The sequence below is a fragment of the Centrocercus urophasianus genome, unplaced genomic scaffold, assembly GCF_019232065.1.
Source record: "Centrocercus urophasianus isolate 14NV4802_14NV808 unplaced genomic scaffold, USGS_Curo_1.0 seq_15, whole genome shotgun sequence".
In the NCBI taxonomy this organism is placed as follows: Eukaryota; Metazoa; Chordata; class Aves; order Galliformes; family Phasianidae; genus Centrocercus; species Centrocercus urophasianus.
Genome location: NW_024884697.1, coordinates 47,253,973 through 47,278,442, shown reverse-complemented (window position 1 = coordinate 47,278,442; position 24,470 = coordinate 47,253,973). Strand labels below are relative to the sequence as shown.

General features: G+C 50.2%; 5 protein-coding genes across 5 annotated transcripts; 2 read left to right on the top strand and 3 right to left on the bottom strand.

The window, feature by feature from the left end:
• Positions 1-347: 347 nt before the first annotated feature.
• Positions 348-4,611, bottom strand: NAGA (alpha-N-acetylgalactosaminidase). The gene is made up of 8 exons (XM_042816073.1): positions 4,434-4,611; positions 4,027-4,201; positions 3,755-3,932; positions 3,512-3,606; positions 2,722-2,883; positions 2,226-2,423; positions 1,982-2,125; positions 348-1,631 (listed from the first exon to the last, which is right to left on the bottom strand). Exons 1-8 carry the CDS (start codon positions 4,592-4,594, stop codon positions 1,467-1,469), a joined length of 1,278 nt encoding a protein of 425 aa, XP_042672007.1. The 5' UTR covers positions 4,595-4,611; the 3' UTR covers positions 348-1,466.
• A 112-nt stretch (positions 4,612-4,723) lies between these two features.
• Positions 4,724-9,906, top strand: PHETA2 (PH domain containing endocytic trafficking adaptor 2). The gene is made up of 2 exons (XM_042816340.1): positions 4,724-4,784; positions 5,298-9,906. The coding sequence occupies exon 2, from the start codon at positions 5,752-5,754 to the stop codon at positions 6,505-6,507; it is 756 nt and encodes a 251-aa protein (XP_042672274.1). The 5' UTR covers positions 4,724-4,784; positions 5,298-5,751; the 3' UTR covers positions 6,508-9,906.
• Positions 9,907-10,077: 171 nt separating this feature from the next.
• On the top strand, positions 10,078-11,451 carry SMDT1 (single-pass membrane protein with aspartate rich tail 1). Its single transcript, XM_042815790.1, has 3 exons — positions 10,078-10,224; positions 10,594-10,734; positions 11,173-11,451. The coding sequence occupies exons 1-2, from the start codon at positions 10,078-10,080 to the stop codon at positions 10,729-10,731; spliced, it is 285 nt and encodes a 94-aa protein (XP_042671724.1). The 3' UTR covers positions 10,732-10,734; positions 11,173-11,451.
• A 1,328-nt stretch (positions 11,452-12,779) lies between these two features.
• NDUFA6 (NADH:ubiquinone oxidoreductase subunit A6) lies at positions 12,780-14,217 on the bottom strand. Its single transcript, XM_042815789.1, has 3 exons — positions 14,065-14,217; positions 13,777-13,892; positions 12,780-13,039 (listed from the first exon to the last, which is right to left on the bottom strand). Exons 1-3 carry the CDS (start codon positions 14,183-14,185, stop codon positions 12,908-12,910), a joined length of 369 nt encoding a protein of 122 aa, XP_042671723.1. The 5' UTR covers positions 14,186-14,217; the 3' UTR covers positions 12,780-12,907.
• A 704-nt stretch (positions 14,218-14,921) lies between these two features.
• LOC122158655 (cytochrome P450 2D17) lies at positions 14,922-23,219 on the bottom strand. Its single transcript, XM_042815479.1, has 9 exons — positions 22,925-23,219; positions 21,356-21,527; positions 20,494-20,646; positions 19,277-19,437; positions 18,975-19,148; positions 18,203-18,344; positions 17,389-17,576; positions 16,625-16,766; positions 14,922-16,233 (listed from the first exon to the last, which is right to left on the bottom strand). Exons 1-9 carry the CDS (start codon positions 23,120-23,122, stop codon positions 16,055-16,057), a joined length of 1,509 nt encoding a protein of 502 aa, XP_042671413.1. The 5' UTR covers positions 23,123-23,219; the 3' UTR covers positions 14,922-16,054.
• Between the last annotated feature and the right edge of the window lie 1,251 nt (positions 23,220-24,470).

Sequence of the window (24,470 nt, the reverse complement as noted above, 5' to 3'; positions counted from 1 at the left end):
GTATTGGCTTCAGCTCTTCTTTGGAGGGGGCAAGGCTGATTTGTGGCATTGTTCTTGTCCAGAACTGGTACACTATTGTGTCCTAGGGCAGGCACCACACTGCTATTGTTTCCTATTTATCCTGTACTAGAGAAAAATAGCAGCTGGTTGTGGACTATGACATCTGAGTTTCCCCTTGTGCCAAGGGAAGCCAGTGCTTCACTGAGCACAATCTAACTACTAGGAAGCCCCCTTCTGCTCACTGCAAGCCAGTCCAACGGGAAGCCGTTACTTTTTTTTTCCAGTGTGGTTTGTTGTGTTTTGAGGAACTGACCCTAAAATCCCACATTAATTGAGTAAATCTGAAATAACCAGCACCCTGCTTCCCTTTTATTTCAGTTAAATTGTCAAAATCACCAAAACAAAGCCAGCTTGCACACAAACATGAAATGGACACGTCGTTTCTTTCTTTCTAGCACTGCAAAGCATCACATTCAGCATCTTGCTGCCGCACCACAAAGTCTCTGCAAGGGGCAGGAATTGGCCACATGGTCCTCTAAGAAGGGGAGTGGGCTTCTAGCCCTCATTTGTCATCTGAATAGAATGGGGAAGTTCCATTTCTCACTAATTTTAAAATATGGTGATTTCCTGCTTTGAGGTTAAACCCTGTGTGGGTCTCTCTGGGTTGCCCTATCCTTGGCGGGGTGATTTGGGTGATTGTTGCACCCCTCCTGGGGTGCTTGAGGGAGGCCACAGCCCACCTGAGCCCCTCCTCTGTGGATCCTTCTGAGCCCCTTCTATTTGTGCAGGCTGCCTTTCAAAGGAGGAGCCTTTCCCTGAGAAATGCTGGAGGGTTCAGCCTCACAAGACCGAGATGCAAGTTGGCCAGCACCCACGAGCATCTCCCAGCTTAAGACCACCAAAAACAAGCAGTATCTTCCAGACACCACTTGTGCACGATGCACTATGGCTCTGCAATTTTTCATGCTAACACCATAGTGAGGCTACTGGGATTGTGCATGGACAACTCACGTTTTGCTCTGCTGTAATCAGAGCGAGTTCAATACAGTGCTGGCACACGTTTTGTTTAGGTTTCTTTTTCATAACATGCAGACTATGCTGTAGTGGTATTGCCTGCTGATCCTGCTGTCAGACAGACAACCTGGCCCCAGGAGCTCCTGGTCTGGGGATGGTGCCTGGGAAGAGAGGTGCAGCCCTGTGGACGGCCCTTTGTCCTAAGCCAAGCAAGGGAAAAAAGGCGACCACATCTGGTCCTGAAGGATGGTCACTGGGGGCACTCCTCTTCCACAGGAGGACCTCAGAGTGCTTTGCATGCCCTCAGGAGGGAGTAACAAGAACACATGGAATGAGTAGAAATCATCAGGTGGTGCCAGAGGAGCAAACTGCATGTTTTCCCCCAGCCACACCAGAATAAGGCACTTGAGCAGCAGTGAGATGTGTCCTGGGGCTCCCAGTGGCCGTGGGCCTCACAGAAGGGGCAGGCGAAAGGCCCCCCCTGGGGCCTGCTGCTGGATGAGCCGCGCTTTGGGACACAGGTACCACATCACTACCCCTGAGGGGTTGATGATCACTGTGAAGTTGTCTCCTGTCTTCAGACCACCAATGATCTTTCCACTGTACACATCTTGCGCCTGGAAGAGACAGCGGGTACAGACCTTCACCTTGAGGTCCTTCCAGAGTCAGGTCTTAGAATCATTAAGTTTGGAAAAGACTGCTGAGACCCAACCACCAACCCGTCACACCATGCCCACCCACTAGCCATGTCTCTCAGTGCCACATACACATTTCCTGAATGCCTCCAGGAATGGTGACTCCATCGCCTCTCTGGGCAGTCTGTTCCAGCACAGCACCACTCTTTGGGGTAAGTTGTTTTTCATATCCAACCTGAACCTCCCCTGGCACAACCCACCCAAAATGCAGTGGTGCCAGCAGTGGGAACCTGGAAGGAGGGGTGCAGGCACAGGGTGCCCTCAGGGCTCACCTCATACGCAGCTCCCTCAGGGAAGCCAAGCTTGGCCAGACTGGTGGTGTAGCGGAAGGGCATGTCTGTCCTCCGGCTGAAGAAGACTAGGGCACTGGCAGCCTGAGACAGCGGGCGCAGGAACACCTCAATGTGGGATTTCTCCTATGGTGAGGACAGACAGGTGAGACAGACCCTAATGCCCACATCACTCCTCATGTTCTTCTGCCTATGTTCTCCCAAACATGTACGTCTTTCCCCTAACCTTGATGATCCTGCGCCCCTGGATTCCCAGGGGGTCCTGGTTTATCTGGATCATCAGGCGGTTCTGCAAGATCTCCTTGGCACTTGGCGAGATAGTGCGCAGGTCAGTGGACATGAGGAGCGGAGCTGCCATGATAGTCCACAAGGCCATTTGGGAGCGTGACTGCTCGTAGCTGAGACCGAAGTTTCCAATGATGAGCTGCAGGGGAAAGAAGGCAAAGGTTGTGAAAAAGGTGAAAAGCATGTCCACGTGTCCTGCCTGCTGATGCTGCAGCCTGTATGGTAGGAGCAAGCATGGCAAGCTTCACAAGTATTACTGCTTCCCTACAGCCAGGACATCCATCTCTGCTAGGCACTAAGGAATTGGCCCACACAAAAGCACCTGATGATGCCCTTCGATTCAAAACTCCCTTCCGCTCAGGCTGAGCAGATGAAGGACAGTGACACCTGTGCTATAGGACAGGCATAGTCAGGGGGTGACGGGTGCATTGCCATACCATGTCTGGGTCATTCCAGTGGCCAGGGCCAGCCGCCAGCTGCAACACATCCTGGTTTGTGAAGAACCAGTCCACAATGGAAAGCACGCTGTCCCATGAGTCCTGGATGTCATCGTAGTTCCGCCACAGGTTGCAGATCTCCCCCAGGAGGGTGTAGTTCACCTAGAGGGGAGCACGGAGTCAGACAAGATGGAGGCTGTGCATGGGGGCACTGGACACCTCAGGTGGAGGCAGGGAGAAGGGGCAGTAGAACTTGTTGGGAGGTGCAGCATCGAGAGGGTGTTTGCAAGCCAGAAGGATCTGGGGAAAGGCAACATCATGTGATTAAGGAAGACAGAGTCATATCCCAGTACAAATGGACTCATCCCAGTATAACAGAACATCTGTCAAAACAACCACAGAGGCTATGAGGCTATAAGATCAGCTGCAAGAAGGGAACATGAGCAGCTTGGGATTGATTCAGAAAGTGCAAAGGGATAAAATGAATAAAGTGCCAATGCACTCAGCTCTCGAAAAGCGTTACAAAGAGAAACACCCACTGGGGAGGACCAGAAGTGTCATTTCAAGCATTTAAGCCAGAAAGAACCAGTCTTAGCAGAACAGGCTGTCAAGATCAATGCCACACAAGCTGAGCATGTCCCGTGGCCTTCTCCACACTTCCATCAGCCAGCTGTGTCAGGAACCCTGAATGGCCAAGGAAGCCTGGCAGGAGGCCATGTCCCACCAGAAGTGGAGCAGTAAGAGGGATGTAGCACACAGACTGGACAACAAAAAGTGGGACAGCACTCACCTTGGGAGGCAGCCCTCCCTGGTAGGCTGGCCAGCTGCAGGAGTAGATGATGGGGCGGCCAGTGGCGTTCAAGGCCCTTGCCATTTCTGGGTAGCCTTTGGGAGAGAAGGAAACTGGTGAAGGAGATGAATGACCAGAAGAAGAGATGTGAGGGAGGAAATGAAGCCAAGTGCCCAGTAGATGGGCAGCCACTCTGAGCCAAGCAGTGAGTGGACAACCACCAGCCAACAACACAGCCGTTACCCTGTGCCTGCTCCTTCCCTGATGAGTAGCACCCATCCAGCTTCAGCATGTCCACGCCCCACTCAGCAAAGGTCCTTGCATCCTGCCCAATACGGTCCAGTGTAGTGCCCGGGTATCCCCCGCAGGTGAGTGTGCCCAGGTCACCGTAAATGCCCAGCTTCAAGCCTCGGGCATGGACCTGTAAGGAGAGATGGGGACGAGGGGATCCCAGGTGCCTTTCAGGGACCAAGCTCTGTCCGTTCCAGAGAGGCACAGATGTGGAGGTCACTCACATAGTCAGCCAAGGCCTTAATGCCCCGGGGGAACCTCTCGGGGTCAGGCACCAGCTGCCCCTCAGCATCACGCTGCTTGGCGGCCCAGCAGTCATCGATATTGACGTACTTGTAGCCCAGCTCCCGCCAGCCATCCTCTGCTAGCCGGTCTGCCATCTCCATGAAGAGCATCTCACTGCAGGACAGGAGACATGACCGGTGGAAACTCTGCCACCGTGGTACCTTAGGGGCCGGCCGGGGCTCTGGCAGTCACCGCACAGTGGCTTCAGCCGTGCAGAATGGCTGCAGGCTCGTTCCTTGGGGAAACAGCACATCGACCCCCCGCACAGCCCGTCTGCAGCCTTCACCTTTGGGGACCTCCAGCAGCAGTGGGGTATCCAAACCCCCGGTACGGCGCTCCCTATTACCTGATGCACTGCCGAGGCTCCTCCCGGCAGTTCACGTTGCAGCGGAACCGCTCCCAGGCCAGCCAGCCCATAGGCGGGGTGCGCGCCAGCCCGTTCTCCAGCCCGCGGGCGGGCAGCGCCAACAGCACAGCCAGGACCGCCACAACCGCCGGGACCCCCATCCCCGCCGCAGCCTCCGCCGGGGCACGTCGACAGCCTTCCCCCGCCCGGCCCGCTCACATGACACCGCATCACCTGACCACCCGCTCCGCCTCCCGCTCGACCCGGCCCGGCCCCCGAGCGCAGCGGGGCCGCCTGGCACCCGCCCCGCTGCCCGGCGCCGGGAGCGCCGCCGCGGAGGAAGGGCCGGAGGTGAGCCGGGCCGGGGCTGTGTCCCCGTGTCCTCAGCCCTGCAGCGGGCACAGAGGGAGGGGAGGGGTCCGGGAAATGGTCTGAGGGTTGGGGGGCGTTGTGCGAGGAGGGGCTGCTCCCGTGGAGCGTTCCGCAGCTTCACGCCCGTATGATGAGCTGAGCTTTGCTCGCAGAGTCGCCCACAGCTGCCATGCAGGCCATGCTTGGTGAAAGTGCTTTCTTTTTTTCAACTAAAACCAAAGCGAACCCACAGGAGCCAAGTAGAGTTCAGAATCAGGCTGTGAGGCTGATTGTGATCGTGTCGCAGGAGAAAACCAGCATTCAGCTGCGTCTGCAGGCAGTGCGAGGTCCTGAGCTGGAACTGGGCTTGGCATCGGAGCCCATGCAAGTGTCCTGGGCTTTGCAAATATTTAGCAGTGGGAGCCATGCAGCTCTTTGCTCTTACAGTCCTTGTGCAGCTCATTGCTCTTGTTCTGGTGTTTGATGACTCTCCCCTGCCTTTTCTTGTAACAGGTATGGAGCTCTGTGTAGTGGAGCTCCAGAGGCACTCATCAAGAAAGCAGCTGGCCCAAGGAAGACGTCACAGGGTCACAGTCTGACCCACCGAGCCACATGGCTTAGGGCAGTGCTGGCTGCAGTGCTGGGTGACAGCAGTGCTATGGGATGCCGGTGGGGCTGCACAGTCCTGAGCATAGATGCGGAGAGGGTGCTGAAACAGAGATCCCAGAGCATCTGAAAATGCCCTCTTCCCACATCCTACAACAGAAGAGAAAGCAAGATGACTGCTTGCTGTTTCTTCAATGCGCTCCATAAAAACCCTGCAAAGTAGGTCATTGGCAGAGGAGGAAACAAAGCAGCATCTCTGAAGGAGGCAGTGCTGTGGTGGTGGACCTGGAGATTATCCCTGCAGCTGCTGTACTTGTTGGGTGGAGAACACACAGCACTGAGCTAAGCGTTCTCTGTGGCCATGAAGCTGAATGAGCGGAGCGTGGCCCACTACGCCACCTGTGACTCGCCCACTGACCACGCCGGCTTCCTGCGCAAGCGTGTGGAGCGGCACCACCACCATGGTCACCATGGCACCTCCTACCAGCGCCGATGGTTTGTCCTCAAGGGCAACCTCCTCTTCTACTTTGAGGAGCGGGAGAGCCGGGAGCCTGTGGGGCTGGTGGTGCTGGAGGGCTGCACCGTGGAGCTCTGCGAGGCTGCCGAGGAATTCGCCTTTGCCATCCGCTTTGACGACGCTGGTGCCAAGGCCTACGTGCTGGTGGCCGATGGGCAAGCCGCCATGGAGGCCTGGGTGAAAGCGCTCTCACGGGCCAGCTTCGACTACATGCGGCTGGTGGTGCGGGAGCTGGAGAAGCAGCTGGAGGAGGCCTGCACCAGCTTGGCTGCATGCCGCAAGTCACCACGGAGGTCCTCCTCAGGCAGGAGGCGTCACCTCTCCAACCCCGCCCTGCCGCCTGTCCAGGAGAAACAGCATGCCCTGGAGAACGGGTACTCCACGTGGGGCAGCAGCCCTGACCGCGATGGGGGGCACACAAAGCCCCCACCCCTGCCTCCACGCCGACGCTCAGCCGCAGGATCCTCGGTGCCCACCTTGCAGGAGAGCCCGGTGTCACCAGAGACGACCTGCTTTGCCAAGCTGCACCACTGGTATGGGCAGGAGATCGCGGCACTGAGGCAGGAGTGGCAGGAGAGGCAGAAGAGGGGGCACCCGTGAGATGGGACACAGAGCCAGAGCAGAGCGAGGCACGCTGTTTGCCCCTTCCCTCACCGGCTGCCTCCATGCAGGAGGGCCTTTGTGCTCCCTAGGACTCAGCGTACCAAATGGGCCTCATCCTCTTTCCATGGATATGGCCACGCTCAGTGCCCTGCTGTCCTTACGTGGTGGATGCTCTGGGCGTTTCATCATCCAGTTTGGTTTTGTTTCTCAGTGTGGAAGTTTGCACAGGTCAGCATTTATTATTGTCTGTGATGTTGCGCTGAAGCCCTTCTGCTTTTGCTCTTTGGCTGCAGAAAAGATTGACTCTTGTGAAATGCCTCCAGTGGGCTGCTGGCCTCAGGGTGCCTACAGCTTTATGCCTGGTTAGCTGCACGTGAGCTTTAGGAGGACAAAGATGCCATGGCTTTGGCTGGCCCAGGAGCCATGGCTCATCATGATGAGTGCCCATTTGATCTGACCATGCTGCTGGCACAGGCTGCTCTTCCTGGGGCTTCTGGTTGGGTGCCAGAGCTCTGCAGAGCTCCATGAGCAGCCTCCCCAGCAGGGTGGAGAACAGGGCAGTGTACTGAGCCACAGCACAGCTGTGTTTGCAAACATCATCATTTTTTTAACTTTCAGCTGCCCTAATGCCTCATCCCTGCTGTCTCTCCCGAGGAGCGTCCATAAGCAAGGCTTATGGGGAGGGCAGAAGGAAAGCTGGGCTTTGATCTGAATGGTGGCAAGGATCACAAGCTCCTCGATACTTTGACTAACTAGCTGTAGCCAAGCCTGTGCATTCCTCTGGCTCAAGTTTTCCCTGTTGAAAAAGAGGAATGCTAAAGGCTGCCTGCCTTCATGGGGTGAATTTATCAGCCTCTGCACAGACCACAGAAAGTGCCATATAGGGCTCTGGCAGCTAGTCAGATGCAGGAGACAGTGCAGAGAAGCGCTCGTGTGAGGTCTTTTTTGATGTTGTCATGATGGTGTGTTTGAGGCACTGTGGGGAAGCTGGGCTGAGCCACACAGCTGGAGTAGAGGAAGGATATCAGTACGCTCCTGAGAAGTGGCTGGCCCTAAGAACACCAGAGGTAAAGGAGTGAATTACTGTGGCTTCCCAGCCTCATGTGCCAGCAGTGTTTGTACTTGCCTTGCCCTAAAAGCCATATAATCTCCTACCAAAGCCAGATCTTGTCCTGCTGGGGCTTCCCTCCTACTCTCTGTCAGAATTATGGGGCTGACTGCAGGAGCACATCCCATACACTTACCTGCTAGGTCAGAACCCTTAACCAAAGGCCAACGGTACATTACGCAGTGCTGAGTGCAGCAGCCCAAGGATTAGAATCCTCTGTAGTGGTTGTTTATAAATATCTTTCCTTATCTTCTTGGCAAGGGCTGTTTTTCAAAGCAGAAAAATGCACAAAACTGCCTTTTTTTCTCCTCTAACAGCATTAAGCTTGTTTTTATTGCCCTGTTTTGTTACGGAGTGATGCTAGGGAAACAGCAGGCTGTGCCATAGCATGACATGAGTAACCATTTACCTTTCTGGACCTGAATGTGCTCAGCCTTACACTCTGCTATAACCTCTAGAGGTTGTCAGAGGCAGAAATCAAATGGCTTCCATTAACTTTTGGTGCCTTTGAAAATCCCTCTAGTAGTTTTGGATGACAATCTTCCTGCCTAGCCATGGTGTGTTAGCATTAGACCTTAAATCGGGTCTGACATTGGGCAGTGGGAATGTAACCTCTACATACAAATGGTGCAATCCAATAATCTCTAGTTTATGTCTGCATTTTTCCATAGCAGAGAAATTAAAGGTTGGGAGGATTTTGTTGTTCACTTTTTAAGAGAATACAGTAATGAGAGAACAGGAGCAGGAGGGCCAGGAGTGGGTCTGTGTCCCATCAGGAGTCGTTATGATTCCCAACAGCAACATCAGGAATGGTGCCACCTCCCCATTGTGGGTTTTTAGGGCTGGGTCAGATGTAGATTGCCTCTTTCTTCTTTTTTAATGCAATACAGAAAGAATCTTCCTGATGTCTCAGACTCACATAAGACAGTTTGATGGCAAAGATTTACCTTCCAAAATAAAATGTACTGGGAGTCCCTACATGAGACTCAAGAATGAGGAGAGACTTGAAGGAGAAAATAGATTAACAAAGCCAGTTCAGTCAGAACTGGACCTGAAACAGCACTATTCATATGCAGGCAGTTTCACTTTTTAAAGAAGCTTAGTTTGTTTTAATGAGCCAGGATTGCACCAGTAACACTGCTAAGGAGCTTATATTTAATGCCTAATCTGCCCTGTTTAAACCAGACAATATCCACACCACCTGGCTTTGCTTTAGCAAATATTCCAGCTAAATCCTAAATCCTGCAAATGAGGAGATGGGTTTTCCTTCCTGTCTGACTGCATTTGGAGTAACGCTGTGTTTTATTCTGCAGCACTGAGAAGAAAACGGCAGAATCATGCCAAATATCTGTGTGCAGCCTGACACCTTTGGTAGTGCTCCTCAAAAGTGCTGTGGGATTTTGGGTGCACTCGGTCAGGGCTACCTCTCAGCCCCATTGCAGAGCAGGGACGCCTCTTTTGGGGCTAATAAGTGCTTCCCACCTTCTCTTATTGTTATTGTTATTATTATTTTTATTTTTATTTTATTTTTAAAAGAAAATGTGTGGCCAGAAGGATCCTTAGCAATGGGAGACAGAGTGTTTTAAAGCTGCAAGGCTGCTCTTCTTACAGTCCTGAAGGGATTTTGGAGGGTTTTCCCTAAAGTAATATTGCAAAAGTGATGGGAAAAAAAATGCTTGAATCTGGATGGTTTAATTTAAAGTAATTTGAAGACCAAAAGCGGGAGCAAGGCTGTGATTCCAGGACAGCTTTGCCAGTAAGGGAGCCCAACCTGTCAAACAAAACATGGATGGAATCCTTGCAGCTTTCTGGGGACAGGATTTCAGCTCAGGCCCACAACGTATCACTGTGTGCACGTGTGCTTCACCGAACAGCCACTGTGATGCTTTCTCTTTGCTCTGAAGTCAAGCCCCAGAGGTAAGGCTGACCCAGTCTCCCAGTGGCCACCACAGCCAACTGATGGCACTGTGGTTTGGGATGGCCAAACACTTGGTGGTACCACAGTCACTGTGTCCATAAAGGCGCTGGCTCAGCCCAGGAACCTGAGAGAAACCCCGTGCTGATGGGTGCCGGGGTCCCTGCGGAGCACAGGTAACACTACAGGCGGTTCGCCCAAGCAGCCCTCTGTGGAGGTGCTTCTATGCTGACTACAGGCCGTGTTCTTCTTTCTAAGGGGCGGGTTTGCGCGAGCCTTTTTTTACATGCAGAACTTGTGTGTGTTATTATACATTTCAGTTACCGTTTGTATTTTATGCTATCTAACTGAATAAACAGTTTGGTATTCGTAATTCCGCGTCACCACCAAAACTCCCACAGGCGCAATAAGGCGTTCCGTCAAAACGGGGGGGGGGGGGCTGAGTGGGAAAGCCGCAGCCACGCATGCGCGGCACCGCCTCCCACCCTCCGTTCGACTCTCGCGAGAGCGTCGAAACCTGGCCCGGCCCTGACAGCGAGGGACGATGGCAGCGGTGGGCGGGCGGCTCCTGGTGGCGGGCGCGGGACGGGCGCGGGGCGGAGGGCTGCGCCAGGCTCCAGCCGCATCTCTGGTGCCGTCCCGGAGCGCCACGGTCACCCGCAGCGGAGCCATTTTGCCTAAGCCGGTTAAGGTGAGCGAGCGGGCGAGAGCGGCGGGGGCGTCGTAGGTCCAGCGGTGGCCAATCAGGGCGGGAGTTCCCGTTGTGGGCGGGGGCAGAGGGATTGAGTGGCGGGCGTTAGGCCAATGAGCGGCGCGGCTGCGGGCGGGGTGGGGCCGGGAGCGGCGTCCCGGACCCTCCGCGCCGGCCGGTTTCGGGGCGATGAAGTGGTGGTACTCACTGCTGCTGGGCCCTTCGCCGTGGGGTGAAACGCCGCTGCCCCCTGCTGGGCCTTCCTTCCCGCGGCTTAGCCTGGCCCGAAGCTCCCATAGAGTTGCAAAAGTTAATCCACGGTGACGCTGGCTGAAAAAAATGCATCATTTCTCGGTTGGATCCTTGTAGACGCCCTTTGGCCTCCTGAGAGTGTTCAGCGTTGTGATCCCGTTCCTGTATGTCGGGACGCAGATCAGTAAGAACTTCGCAGCCCTGCTGGAAGAACACGACATCTTCGTCCCAGAGGATGACGACGACGATGACTAAAGGGTACGGGAATGGCACGACCGTCTCCAGGGGTGCCACTACTGGTGCTTCTGTTTGCCATGGTGCTGGGACACAGCCCTATAGGGAGTGCAGGCAGCAGCTGTGGTTGAAGCTGAGGACATGTACAGCTGCGCTGCCACTGGCTGTGAGCTTTTTGGTTCCTCTGTAAGCAAGTAGGCTGGATGTATGTACTTTCCTTCATCTGATGTGATTCCATCTGGTTTGTCCTTTTGTGTAAGATTTTACTTTGGGTGTTATGCAGTGTTGTTTTATAGTCATGTGTGCAGTGTGCAGCTAAAAACAAGTTTGCAGAGATCTCAGTCGCTCGTTAGAAACTTGTTTTTTGCAAATTGCCACCTTGCCTAGTTTGTGGGAAGGAATATGGCTGCAGATTGCTATGGCATATATCTGAAGAGTAATGTCTTTTTACTCTGTTTGCAGAACTGTAATTGGAAGAACAGAAGGGAGGAAACCATTGACAGACAGACATAGTGCCAGCATCTGCCATCTATGTTTTGTCCTTCTTCAAGGGGACGGGGGGGCATTACATCCCCTTTGCCAGTGAATGTCCTGCACTTGTATGTATAAGAAAAATCTATAGATCAGGGTTGAAATAAGTGCTTCATAAGCTCTGCATCCTTGCACATACACACTCCAACCTCATAAAGAACTGCGTGGGATTCCTTATATTAGCAATATATTAAAGAACAAGACATTTGAGGGTTTTTTTGTGTGTGTGTTTTTTTAGATTATTGGCTATGACCTAGAACTTCTATCTTACCCTTTCTACCTCCACAAGTCTGTTCCAGTGAGTAGTCTCTCTTCATATTTATTTTCTCTTTGGAGTCCTTTCTGTAATTCAGCACTAGTTTACGGTTTATAACAGAAATCCTAAGGAAAGCAGGAGCCCCAAAGCACAGCCCTGTTAAAAGATCAGAGTGCATACTGACAAAAGCACTGCTGTTGAAACAACATGCAACAAAGCACTATGCAGGTATGTCTGATAAACTGCATTACTGAATTCAGTACAGCATTGTCAGTGCAGTTACAGTTCTGAATAGCTTTGGTAACATAAAAGGTGAAGAACATGAGAGGCAAACTAAGCTAATGTGTTTTATAGCATTTAATGTATGTAAGGTGAAACTGAGGCTCCAAGTACCTTGTAAGGCCAAGATAATTCACTACTTCTCTCTCAGTCCTAATACGTTTTCTTAACTGTCTGCAAAGTTCAACCCCCCCTTATTTTCTTAAGCATTTACTACTGCTATTAAATCATCACACAAGACTTAAAGGCTTCCCTGTTGCTAGTACCTTCAGTCACATCAGACAAGTTGCACACCAGCTGTTTTTTCAAATACCTTGAAAGTTCAAAGACAAGTGATTTCATTTTTAAACTCAGCACTTGTAATTTGGCAGTTTTTTTATTTGCTGTTTAACTCTCTAGCTTAGCGACACAAAGAGGGGCCTGTTATCTAAGTAACCCCAACAACTGTGGCTGAAGACAGCTGGCAGGATCTTGAGTCACTCAATATCAGAGCTGTGCTCTCTTTCTCCAGACTCAGTTCATGTGATCTTGGGAGTCACTCATGCCTGTTTTCTATATTGCCAAACTCCTCATTGCTGCATTTTCCTGCTGTCTTTCCTGCCCGTTCCTGGTTCTGTCTCTTCAGCCCTGTGTAACTACATTTTACAGTGGGGAAATGGAAGCTACTGATCTTTTCAGGGTACAGAGGGCTTTTCTGGCCTATTGGATTTCAAGACATTGTCTGCTAGGAAGTAAACGGAGAACAGTGTCAAACACAAGGTCAATAAAAGCATAGCATGAATAAGAGCAGGTCTCAAGCACAATACTTTGGCAGCTGCAATGGCTCTCTGAAGGCCTACTCGTCTGCTGTCTTCCAAGGAGCTGCTGCCTCCGCACAGGACTGCAGGCTGAGCTCCACAACTGGGCTGCTGTGGTTATTCAGATACTCCAGGACAAGCTCCACTCACTGAAAATACACACTCCTATAAGCCAGGAGTCAACTCTCCATGAATGTTACAGCAGCTTGCATAAATACCAGATTCAGATTTATTGAATAGTCTCGTAGGCTGGTATACAATCTGTCTGTACAGATTTTTTTGTATCATGTAGAACTTTATTTGTAATACAAGACAGGAAGACACAGAATCTGCTTCATGGATCGTGGCCTTCATAGAATTTGGACAGAAAGTCTTTAGGTCGTGGGGTTTCCGTCTCATGAAAATACCTCATGACGTGTGTCCTCTGCTTCCATACATTTATGGTTTCTTGAAGATCCATTTTCCCCTGTGTAGAGACAGAAGAACTTCAGACTGACTCTCAGGTGTAGCTCAATTCTCATTATTCAGCACTACAGAACATAGTGAAGCGCACTGAGTAAAGATGATTAAATAACGTTCTGCTAATGAGGATGATGCCCTGCTGTTTTTGGTGGTATGGGCAGGACAAGGACAACAGGCACAAACTGGAGCAATGGAAGTTCCATATGGACATGAGGAAGAACTTCTTTACTGTGAAAATGACAGAGCATTAGAACAAGCTGCCCAGAGAGATTGTGGAGATTCCCCAGAGAGATTCAAAATCTGCCTCTGTGCTTTCCAGTGTGACCTACTGTAGGAACCTTCTTTAGCAGGGGCATGGACTTGACGATCTCCAGAGGTCCCTACAGCTCTGAAAATTATGTGCTTTTTGCATGCCTTTGAGTTTCACCCACTGTATCATCCAGGACTATGCAGACTTTGTTTTTAACCATTTCAAGATAGGGTAGCTGTCTCAAAATGCAGGAAATCCAGCAGATGGGCACAGCAGTTCTTGGCTGAAAGGATTTCCATGCATTACAACAGCAAAGATCCGTTATTGCCACGGAGGCCTCTTTCAGAGCCTTACACTTGGTGCACGACCAACACTTTGAACCCACCAGGCTGCATCCCTCGGACACAGTGAGTGTGTTACTGAGCCAGGGAAAGTGCCAAACAAAACCCAAAGCCCGCCTCCCCTCCCAGGCAGGAATAACTCGGTTGTACCTTAATGACCAGCATGTCGATCACCCGCGGGTCCGTCACATGGGCGTTCTTCATGAACATCTCCCGCACCTTGTTGCGGCCCTGCTTCACCGTGATGTCCAGCTGGTACAGGTGCACTGCGGAAACAGCACAGCGCCTGAGACCGTCCGCATGGCTTCCTCTTTCCACCGACAGCCGCAGCCCCCCGCTCCCGGAGCGCCGCTCAGCCCCCAAGGGCTGCGAGGCGGCCGTTACGACCTTGAGCTCGCGGCCCCTCCTGCGCACGCGCGGCCGGCGCCGGGCCCTCACCCGAGTTGGGCACCTCGCGGTACCAGGCGCGGTACAGCTCCCTCACGCGCCGCTTGGCCTCGACCAGGTCCCGGCTGAAGATGGGCTTCACGGCCGCAGCCCCTCTGCCCGCCACCGCCATCCTGCCGCGGCCGCCCCGTCCCGCACTGCAGCTTGCGGCACGCCCGCCCCTACCGCCCCTGACAACGCGCTCGCATTTCTATTGGCCCGCCGCGCTGTCTCTCCAGCGTGCCCGGCCTGACTGGTGCAGAGGCGACCAATCGGCGCCGGGAGTGCGGGAGGAGGAATAGTGAGTGGGCGGGGCCCAGCTTCGCCGGGCGGCGGCCGTCAGCTCCTCCTGGCGGTTGAGCCCGGCGGGCGTGAGGAGACGGTGGGGACCGGCGGGGCGGGGGCAGGGCGGGACGGCTCTCCTAGACAGGGCTGCGGCCTTCGGAGGAGCGTGGCGGCGTTGCGGCCCGTTCGTCCTGCCCGGACTTGGGCAGCGCTCAGCGGCACCATCTGATCGGCTTCCGTGCCGGATGCGGCCAGGGGTTGGACTCGGTGCCCCGATGTGTGTGGAAGCTGCAACCTCGGCTGTTCGGCGATTGCGTCGTTCGAACGGCCCATTATATACCCGTATGCAGACACGAGGCTGCTGGGGCCCTTCAGTTTAGGTCTCTGAACGCTCCTCCAAAGCATGGCTGCTCGCTGGCTGCTTTATGGAAACGGCCACCTTCAGTTCAGTGCTGAAGGGACCTGAAACGTAACACTGAAAGGACTGGAAGGAACTGCGGGTGCTGGCGACGAGGAGAGGAATGGCACGTGAGTACGCGAGGTGGGTACAGGGCAGGACGGTCAGACAGCCACAAGGCAGGACAGCCCTTCCAGATCATTTATTTTGTCAGATTGTCTTGTAGGTGAGAACCGTCAGTGTGCAGTTCTGCTGAAGCTGAAATCTTAACAGCAGTGTAGGTAATCACATACATAATGGGGATTTCGTAGGTCCCAAAATTAGTATGAGAAAGAGAAATGTAAGCATGCGTGCACCGTTTCAGAGGCTTTTATGTTGCAATTATGCATTCGTGCCAAAGTTTCTGCCAGCACGAACAAGATTAACATGTTGCAAAACAACTGGTCAGCAATGTTGCAGGAAGAAAAAGCAAATCGCCTGTGACACCTGCAGCTTGCTCATTCAAGCGATGTAACTCTATGAGTTTGAAATCTTCCCTGACTTTGAGTAATGATGAAAAAGCAGTTTTGGCGAGCTAACTGGATAGGAGGTAGTAATGGAGGTACCAGAAATCATCTTGAAATCCATTTGTGGGAATTTTTGTCTTTTAGAAACTATCTGCTTCTGGAGCTGAAAGGTCATATTGATAATTTAGGTACTCCTTGGTACTTCCTCCTGCTGGAGTCCTAGTTGGCAGGCATTTTGCTTTCTTTAGGGTTGTAAATGAAGGTAATGCAGTATATGTATGCAATTTACTGCAGTACACAGTATACATGAAGTAGTGCATGGAGTCTATGTTTACTGCACGATCAGGAGCACTAGTCTGAAGCCATGTGCAGTCCTGCAGAGGAATGTGACTTTGTAAGTGCTGAAGCTCTCACCCTGCCCACCAACAGCACATGCCAAATCACTTGACAATGCGGGCCTTGTTTTTGCAGGAATCAAGCCAGAGTCCTCCTGGGCACCTGGATGGCACACAGAGGCAGAGCACTAGAGGCAGAGAGTGGCCAGTGGGGAAGGGAGGTGTCCAGCAGCAGTTTACAGTATTTTCCAAACTTTTTTTGCTCTTAGAACCAACACGATATCTCTTACCCTGGGTACTCTTTGTGTTTCAATACACAGGACTGAAATTGAAATTAAGCTCAGCTAAGGATACTGGGCCACATCCTTACTTTACACAGCTGGGGACATCTGCACAGACTTGGGATAACTAGATCCTGGCACAGCCCTGCAACATTTCTGACGGTGTTAGTGGTGGTTTCTGAGTGAAGCGGTGCACACTTATCTTGGCACAGCTTGCAATTGGTATGGGTGTGGGCTGTTTAGAAAAGCAAACTGACTGTCCTCCCGTGGCCTGGGCTGATCTTCAGGAATCACAAAGGTGAACTTCTGCATAAGAGTGGTGAAGAAGATGAAGAGCTCCATCCTGGCCAGTTGTTCCCCCAGACAGGCACGTCGACCTGCAAGAAGGAATTTCCGTGGGAGAGAATATTGAATCACACTGAAATCACTGTGGGATGAGCGCCCTTTGTGTGTAGACAAAGGATGGAGCAAAACACAATTCAGAAGCCTCCTTGCACTGAATGGAGAGAAGGAAGAAAGTGGGACTGGTTGTTGACTGTGTGAAAAAGGCTGAGGCACTCAAAGCTATTTAGTTAGTTGGTGCATCATGTCTGTCAGGCACAAAGTCACAGAATAGTTGAGGTTGAAAGGGTCGCTGCAGGTCTTACCACCTGCTCAATTGCAGAGATAAGGAAAAGGACAACCCTGGACTTCCACTTCCCAGGAGGCACATCACCACCGCTCCTGCCGTGCACCAGACTTGCAGCTAGACCCTCCCCTTGGATTTACCTGCAGAGAAGGGCAAGAAGGCCTCTGGTCTCACAAATTCCCCATTCTCATTCAGGAAGTGTTCGGGATAAAACTCATTTGGCTTCTTCCAGACTGTCTCATCCTTCAGCACAGAAGTCAAGTTGGTGATGATTGTTGTCCCCTGCACTCGTTCACAAGAGGAAGCAACTTACATGAGAACCACAGAATTATCTTGGCATGATAGATCAGTGCTGGTCCCTCTTTAGTCTGTCTTTCCCACCTAATGCAGTCATTGTTAGGTGCTTCAAATAAGGCACCAAGCTCTTCTTGATCTTACTGAAAACAGAGGTGCAACACTTGCACATTTCCAGTAACATGTGTTGCCTGCAAACAGCCTCTGCTTCTCATATCCCATGGACTCGTTTTATAGCTGGAAAGGAAAAGCTAACAGATTTCAAAGCCCAACCTTTGCATGGGACATGGAAAACCTCAAAGCTCCTGTTTTAAACATCGGGGAGTCATTGCGTGGCTTAAAAAACATCTCAGGCTTGCCTTACAGCCAGCACTGCCAGGAGAGGGGGCTCCTGAGATGCCTCTGCAGTTGGTTCCTGCATAAGCAATGTAAACCAGAGCACAAGTGCAACCATGTGTGTGATCTTAGTATTTCAAATTTCCTAGGTCAGTGTTCTCCACGATTGTGCTTTGGGGCAGGAGGGACAAAGCTGCAGAGTTGTGTGGGGTCACTGCAGGCCTGGCCTCTCCCTGGAGCAATGATGCTGCCTTGGCTTTCTGGGCACACACACCTTGGGAATGAAGAAACCTTGAAGCTCGGTGTCCCGGTATGTCATGTGAGGTAGCCCCATAGGAATAATGTCCCCACAGCGTTGTACTTCATGGATGACGGCATTGGTGTAGGGCATGTTTGCTTGGTCTGCCGTGGTGGGCGGTCGGTTTCTTCCAATCACCTTATCAATCTCTTTGTGAACTTTACCTAAAAGCAGCACAGCTTAGGAATTAGAGCTTCCTTAAGTAGTCAGAAGGGTCTGGTACAAGATATAGGAAATCTGGCAGCATGAGCTGAGCAGGCACTGGGTGAGAGCAAGACAGTTACAGAAAGGAGCAGAAACTGATGGGAATACACTTTTTCAGTTGCTCAGAAAGATCTCTACAACTATTAATTGTGCACAGTGCCTTTCATGAAATTCTTCTCATTTGATATTCTTACCATTCCCCTCCCCAATGTGACTGAAAGAGTACTTGTGGAATGCAGCATTTGAGAATTAAAACAGCTTAGTGTCTATTCCAAATACAGGAAGGAGGGTACCATGGTCACTGAAAGACCCCCAGGAGCCTTCAGTGAGAGGGAACCTGAACATGGCCTTCCAACTCCAGTCTTTTCAGCATGTTCCCTACCAGTCTCCCTAAGCTGTGCTAGAACAGCTGTGTCTGGGGATGCTGTGTTTGGGGAGGTGTTTCTCCTGGTTTCTCCCAGAAGAACAATTCCCAAAGCTGTTCCTTATTGCAAAAAGCCCAAAATATGGTGAGATGTGCACTGTCCCTGCAGTGAAATGAGTGTTCAGAGAATCATAGTACACCTCTACTTGTCGTCTCACTTACTCTGTATTTCTGGGTACAAAAGCATGAACAGGAACGCCCATCGGAGGGTGGTAGAGGTGGTTTGAGAACCTGCTGCAAGCAAGTCTGATGTCACCATGCTAAGGTTGCGTATATTGAAACCATTCTCTTCAGCCTCATTACCCTGCAGAGTGAAAACGAGAGTGTGACAGGAGCAAAGACACTTTGAGTGAGAAGACTTTCTTTCAGAGAAGTACTGAGAAGCATTTTTGCTGACCAGGATCCATTTTTGCTGACCAGGAATTCATTGGCAGAGTAGAGCACAACACAAGCGGTGGTCTGTGTATGACTGATGTGCTTAAATCATGCTGATACCACTGTATTCCTGTATCCTGAGAAGTGAAAGCTGTATCTTTATAGTGAATGCCTTGTGCTCTCAACTCAGCAGAACACTGACACTTACTGTGAGCAGCAGAGAAAAGTGACAAGAAGGAATTGGATCAGGCTCAGATCCACCCCTTATATGCCTGCAAAGCGATGCAGGCTGAAAAGATAGCTGCCAGACACTGAGTGGAAAAAGAGTGTGGTAGTTGGGGACAGAAACAGCAGATTATATGATCTTTGAGGATAATCAAGGAGGGCTCAGCATGGAGAGCTGAACACCTAATTTCTACAAGAATGACGTGGAATGACGAGGTAGGAAATTTGTAACAGTCTTTATAGAACTGTGTAAGTGAAGCCAACTTCTATCGACAAGTTTAAAGAGCAAGAGGAATTGCCTCAGGTCTGTGAGGTTCTGTTGATCTCTCCGTACCTTTGCCATTTCCTTTAAAAATGCATCAGTGAAGTCTCGGGTGTGAGCAGGGTTCCAGGTCTCCCTGTGCTTCTCTATGAGCACTTCTGTGAAGTCTATGTATTCCTTCTGGCTTCGAAAGATCTTCTGTGGCAGTCCAGGGATGCGCAACAATATGGGCGCCACATGAAGAAGCTGGCAGGCCAGGACCATACAGAAAGAGACAAGGTTTTATGCGATCTAAAAATTAATATCATGGAAACACAGTGCTCTTAAGCGACTGAGGTCAGTGTCTTACAGAACATAATATGCTTCCGTGTTACCTCGGCCAGGAGTCCTACTTCTTCATTGAGGGAATTTTCAAACAAAGTTAACAGCTTCTTGAATGTCTCATCACCGTACTCAAAACGCTCCCCATAGGTGATGGTGCAGATCACGTTGCTGACTGCATTATTCACAAGAAGATGCAGATCAAAAGGACGACCTGAAAATGGAAATGGATATCAATCAAAGGGGCTAAGCAACATCATGCTGTGGTACTGCAGCAGTGCTCCAACAACAAGAATACACACATACCTCTTTGCTGCTTTCATGAGAAAATGCCCCCAAAGTGCTCAAAGTACAAATACATCATAGTAGGAATGTAAGATCCTCTACTATGGTTCAGCTGGTCATTGTTTATAGAAGACAGGTCCTCAAGAAGAGCCGAATTACAGGATTGTTCTGTCACATGACAGATAGCACCTCATGAGTCTAATTATAGTTGATGCTGTGTAAAAGCTGTCGGATTCATTTTGCAATATGTGATAATACTGATATCATGAAATCACAGGCTGCTTCTCCTGGCAGCCTGTTTCAATGCTTCCCTACTCTCTGAGTAAAGAATTTCTTCCTCTCCTCTCCTCTCTTTCAGTTTCAAACCGCTCCCCCTAGTCGTATCACTATCAAATCATGTTAAATCTCCTCCCTGATTGTAAGTTCCCCTCAAATACTGGAATGCTGCAGTGAGGTTTCCCTGCAGCCTTCTCCTCTGTGGGCTGAACAAACCGTGCTCCCTCAGCCTGTCTTTGTAAGAAAGGAGCTCCAGCCCTCTGAGCATCCCCATGGTTTCCTCTGGTCCCACTCCAACATCTCCATGTCTTTCTTGTGCTGGGTGCCCCAGCCCTGGATGCAGTACTCCAGATGGGGCCACACAAGGACAGAGTACAGGAAGACAACCACCTCCACCAATGCATCCGCCATGTTCCACCCTGTTACACCTAACCTTTCATGGGTACTAGTTACCCAGCTCTGAAATTATTGTATTTTACCTCTGCTTATTTTTACTTATTTCCTGTTCGAAATTGATTAGCCTTACAGTAGCTCCAATGCGTAAGGTAGAAGTGGCTTTGCAGCACAACAGGTTCAGTAACCATTATTCTGATGAACTTGAAACATGGCATGCAAACAGGAGAAGCTGTATCACTAATTGCCTTTTTCTGTTTGGTTGTTTGGGTATTTTTATCGGAACATTTTCTCCATCCTGCTGCATGTGACAAACCTCCTTCAGAATTAACTGCAGAGCACAGAAATCCTGCTTCCTCAGTCACTCGCTCCTCCAAGGACTTCTTTCCCATCCCAAAGTTCCTCAGGGTAGTGAGCGTGAATTTCCTTAGCTCCTTCCAGACATGTCCATACCGTGCCAAAACAACCCCTGGAAGTAAAAATGATCAAGAAACATCAGGAGCTCTGAGCTGTACAATGTGCAGGTTTTGCTAGAAATGAACAAATGTGAGTTTGGAGGTTAACACTGGGGGAAGAAAGAGGAAGAAAAAAAAAAAGGTAAGACTGTGTATGGTTTGTTCATACAGCAGTTCTAAGAACTTAGTACTGCACCTTCTAATGCAGACACATGTCTAGCAAAGGTGATAATAGGGTAATTCAATAGGAGAGCATCGGAAGGAAACATTCCTCCAGATTATTCAGTACTGTGTCCTCAGCTTGCGTGAACTGGGTATCATTTTGTGCAGAGGATCTGATGCGGAGGGATGCTTTCTCCTGTCCTCTTGGAAGAAAGTTGCCATCTTTTTGTCATGACAAGAACACATGCTCATAGGGTGGCAGTGGGCACTGGGCAGAGGGAACTGACCGCTCTCACCCTGGCAAGCAAGTTGTACCACTGATTGAATCCTCACACTGCTGAAGAGGCGTGTGCCAGTGCCTGGAGCTGTACTACAGCCCTAACTAGAGCTGGTAGATCACCTGATTCTGTGACCCCAGGAGAGTGGCAGATGTACAAGGATACTGGCTAGAGGGAGATGTGAAGGTGGTTTTACACTGGGAAAATCTTCTGTCTACTCATTATCTAGCCAGTCCTCCCTGTGCTGGTGCCTGCAGGAAATGTCTGTTAGCAAAGGACTTGCCTTCAGATTTATGTCCATAGCCCAGATGTTCATATGCTGGGAAGTACGGCCGGTCAGCAAAGTCCTCCGATTTGTTGACCAGGGCTTCCTTCACAGTTTTGTACCCATTCAGCACGACTATGTTGGTCCAGCAATTCTGGAGACTGAAGATGTTCCCAAACTTCTTGTGAAGCTGTGAAGATAAAAAAAATCATGGCCCTGAAAATGATCAGACATACAATAGTGTGGGAAAGTAATATGAAAACATATCCCTGTATGTTTCCTTAAGGCCTGACTGTTCAGTGGTTTGTACTGTTTTATTAGGAGACCTTCCAGCTGACCCCTGACTGTTGGTTGTCTCTGCAGTGCAGCAGCTCAGAACAGTGTCTTCCACTATCTGCAGCAGGGTGCGATGCACCGCAACTAGCAAGATACAGCTATTCTGGAGGAACTTGTCCAGAGCACTGCGTGGATATTTTGGTGACATCACGAGGTCAGCAACCTGTTTAGAGATTTTCAAAGACTGAGCACTCAAGAACCCATTATTTCCCAACACTTGTAATTTCATTTAAAAACCTAAGCAATTTTAGGTAGCTTTAATTTTTGCTAGACAGAAATACCAATGATATGTAATGTAATTTCTTTTTCTACCCAAAGCCCAATTCCCAGAAGCATGCTTGGAAATGGTAGCTCCACACTGGAGTTCCAGGTCAGCTTCCTCCCCAAGGGGAATGTACTCTCCTAGAAACACTGGTAACTGGCACACATCCATCATCTCTGCTGATCTGAAAAGGACATGTTGCTGACAAAATGGTGATTGCATAGATAGAGTTTATCAGCTGTGTGTTCTTTGTCTTTGTTGTGTTTTGTCTCTAATTTCCTTCCTTCCTTTGTCCATTTTCTTCTTTCCCTCCCTCTCTCTCTCTTTCTGTCTTTTTCTTCCACTGTCTTTACTTTTTCTTGTCTTGCCTAGTCTTCCTTTTCTCCTTTCAATTCTACAATACAATCCTACGATTTCTCCCCTCCCCTCTGCTGCCCTTCCCTGCACTCCCCTCCCTTGTCCTTTTCCTCTTCCCTACTGTTTTTCCCCCTCCCCCTATAATCCAGTTTCCTCCTCTCTCTCCCCCATCTTCCTCCTATGTTTACCCCTTCCCCCTTGCCCCTTTTCCCTTCTCTTCATCCCTCTTCTTTTTTCTTTTTCTTTTCTTTTTTTTAATTATTATTGCAGTAGGATTTGAAAGGGGATTAGTACTTTAATGGCTCTTGAAATATGTCATTAAAAGCAATTAGTGGTCAGGTAACTAGTAGTCAGTGAAGTGAGAATGACCCTGGTTTGATATGATTTGAAAATGGCAATCTTTAGGACAGACAGCTAAACAGTTTTGTCTTAGAGAAGGAGCCTTTAGATTTTGCACGCTGAAGTAAAAGCCCGTGGCATTTCTGCTGTAAGCCGTGCTGTGCTTTTCCTTTGAGAAGAGATAACGCCTGACTTTGAATAGCAATGCTGCAGTCATTTTTGGCGCTACTGATTTTGGCCACACTTCCCCAACCCGCAGGGTGCTGTGCGTGTTTGCTGGGTCTGCTACTCACCTTCTGGAAGGAGAGAATGGGGTTGTTGTAGTTCACGTGTGGCATGGTCCCAACAAACGGCAGCGACACTGGGCCTGGGGGGTAACGGCTCCACTTCTTTCTGCGCTTCATGAAATCAAGGAGCACAGTAAAGACGGCCAGAAAAACTCCCAGTACAGAGATGTTGCTCCAAGATGACAGCCACAGGAGCAGTGTCATTCTGTAGTCTGTCTACTCAGTCTTCCTGTTTTGACCCAGCGCTGTTTCTGTCCTTCTCTTCTGCCTCCTGCCCCCCGCTCCCTGTTGTTGCTGACTTTTAAACATGGAATTTGGCCTGGACCCAGAGCTCCTCCTCTGATCAGCTCAGTGTTGGGGGAGTGGCGATGAGGGCTGTTCCTTTCCTCCTCCAACTCTTTGCCAAATCTGGAGCTCAGAGGCCTCCTTGTCCCTGCCACCACAGAGCACAGGCAGTTGTGCTGGCCATGGGATAAGGCTGGGTGATGTATAGGTATTTGCCTGTCCTGTTCCACAGCCAAGGTAGGATTGAAGTGCACGAGGCAATCCAGTCCTGCTGCATACACAGGTTTTGAAAGAGTTTAATTCTGTTGTCTTATTGCTCGTACAAACAAGTCAGGGGAGATGCACAGCCTAAGCACAGGCTGTTCAGATTTCTGCTTGCAGGGCTGAGAATTTATTCCAGTGGAAGTTTTGAAAGCTTTGGTTAGGTGACGCCTTTCCTTACAGAAAGCGCTTACTTCACAGAAGTAATCTTAATACAGTGGCCTGAGACTTCAAAAATCACTTATATTTCTGGGAATAACAATCTTTGTTCAGTCACTTAGTGAGGTCTCAGTGTGTTCATCAGAGATTTTTTATGTAATTTTGCTCTTCCTGCACTTTATCCTAAACGATAATTGTTCAAAGTGTGTGTACTGTCAAAAAGTGATGACATGAATACAGTGTGATTGTGAAGTGAGGGATATTTTCTCTCCTAAGATAGGGATTATGAAAGTCTGGTAAGAAGACATGATCAGATTTAGAGTTGAATGTCTGATTACAACTCACATTTGAAAGTGTGCGTGTCATAAAGTCATAGAATCCTTAGAGTTGGAATGTATTTATATCAACTGAAAATGATCTTGCAAGTGTAAATTGAATTATTTTTTTTCCAATCTTGCAGCTCCAAGCTGTGAGTTATGGTTGACATGCCCAAAGAACAGGATGCCATCCAGAGAGACCTAGACAGCCTGGAGTAGTGGCATCAGGAGACACTCGTGAGGGTCAACAAAGCTAAGTGCAAGATCTTGCACCTGGGTCAAGGTGCATGCAATTACTTGGCATCACTTGAGTCAGCACTGCACAGCACAGACCTCCCTGTGTCTTGCTTTCACAGAAGCACAGAATGGCTCAGATTGGAAGGGAGACCTCAAGGATCATGAATCTCCAACCCCCCTGCCACATGCAGGCCACCAACCTCCCCATTTCATACTAGACCAGGCTGCCCAGGGCCCCATCCAACCTGGCCTTGAACACCTCTAGGGATGGGGCATCCACAGCCTCTCTGGGC

What these genes read in the sequence shown, in the direction of transcription:
- NAGA (XM_042816073.1), bottom strand. Translation starts at nt 4,594, where the DNA reads ATGGGGGTCCCGGCGGTTGTGGCGGTCCTGGCTGTGCTGTTGGCGCTG. An exon ending in GAGCCTCGGCAGTGCATCAG is followed by an intron (nt 4,202 to 4,433) that starts GTAATAGGGAGC and finishes CCTGTCCTGCAG; the next exon opens with TGAGATGCTCTTCATGGAGA. An exon ending in AGGGAAGGAGCAGGCACAGG is followed by an intron (nt 3,607 to 3,754) that starts GTAACGGCTGTG and finishes TCTCTCCCAAAG; the next exon opens with GCTACCCAGAAATGGCAAGG.
- PHETA2 (XM_042816340.1), top strand. Translation starts at nt 5,752, where the DNA reads ATGAAGCTGAATGAGCGGAGCGTGGCCCACTACGCCACCTGTGACTCG.
- SMDT1 (XM_042815790.1), top strand. Translation starts at nt 10,078, where the DNA reads ATGGCAGCGGTGGGCGGGCGGCTCCTGGTGGCGGGCGCGGGACGGGCG. An exon ending in TTTTGCCTAAGCCGGTTAAG is followed by an intron (nt 10,225 to 10,593) that starts GTGAGCGAGCGG and finishes GGATCCTTGTAG; the next exon opens with ACGCCCTTTGGCCTCCTGAG.
- NDUFA6 (XM_042815789.1), bottom strand. Translation starts at nt 14,185, where the DNA reads ATGGCGGTGGCGGGCAGAGGGGCTGCGGCCGTGAAGCCCATCTTCAGC. An exon ending in CCGCGAGGTGCCCAACTCGG is followed by an intron (nt 13,893 to 14,064) that starts GTGAGGGCCCGG and finishes CTGTTTCCGCAG; the next exon opens with TGCACCTGTACCAGCTGGAC. An exon ending in TCGACATGCTGGTCATTAAG is followed by an intron (nt 13,040 to 13,776) that starts GTACAACCGAGT and finishes GTCTCTACACAG; the next exon opens with GGGAAAATGGATCTTCAAGA.
- LOC122158655 (XM_042815479.1), bottom strand. Translation starts at nt 23,122, where the DNA reads ATGACACTGCTCCTGTGGCTGTCATCTTGGAGCAACATCTCTGTACTG. An exon ending in AAGTAGGACTCCTGGCCGAG is followed by an intron (nt 19,149 to 19,276) that starts GTAACACGGAAG and finishes CTGGCCTGCCAG; the next exon opens with CTTCTTCATGTGGCGCCCAT. An exon ending in CTTCTTGCCCTTCTCTGCAG is followed by an intron (nt 16,234 to 16,624) that starts GTAAATCCAAGG and finishes TCCTTCTTGCAG; the next exon opens with GTCGACGTGCCTGTCTGGGG.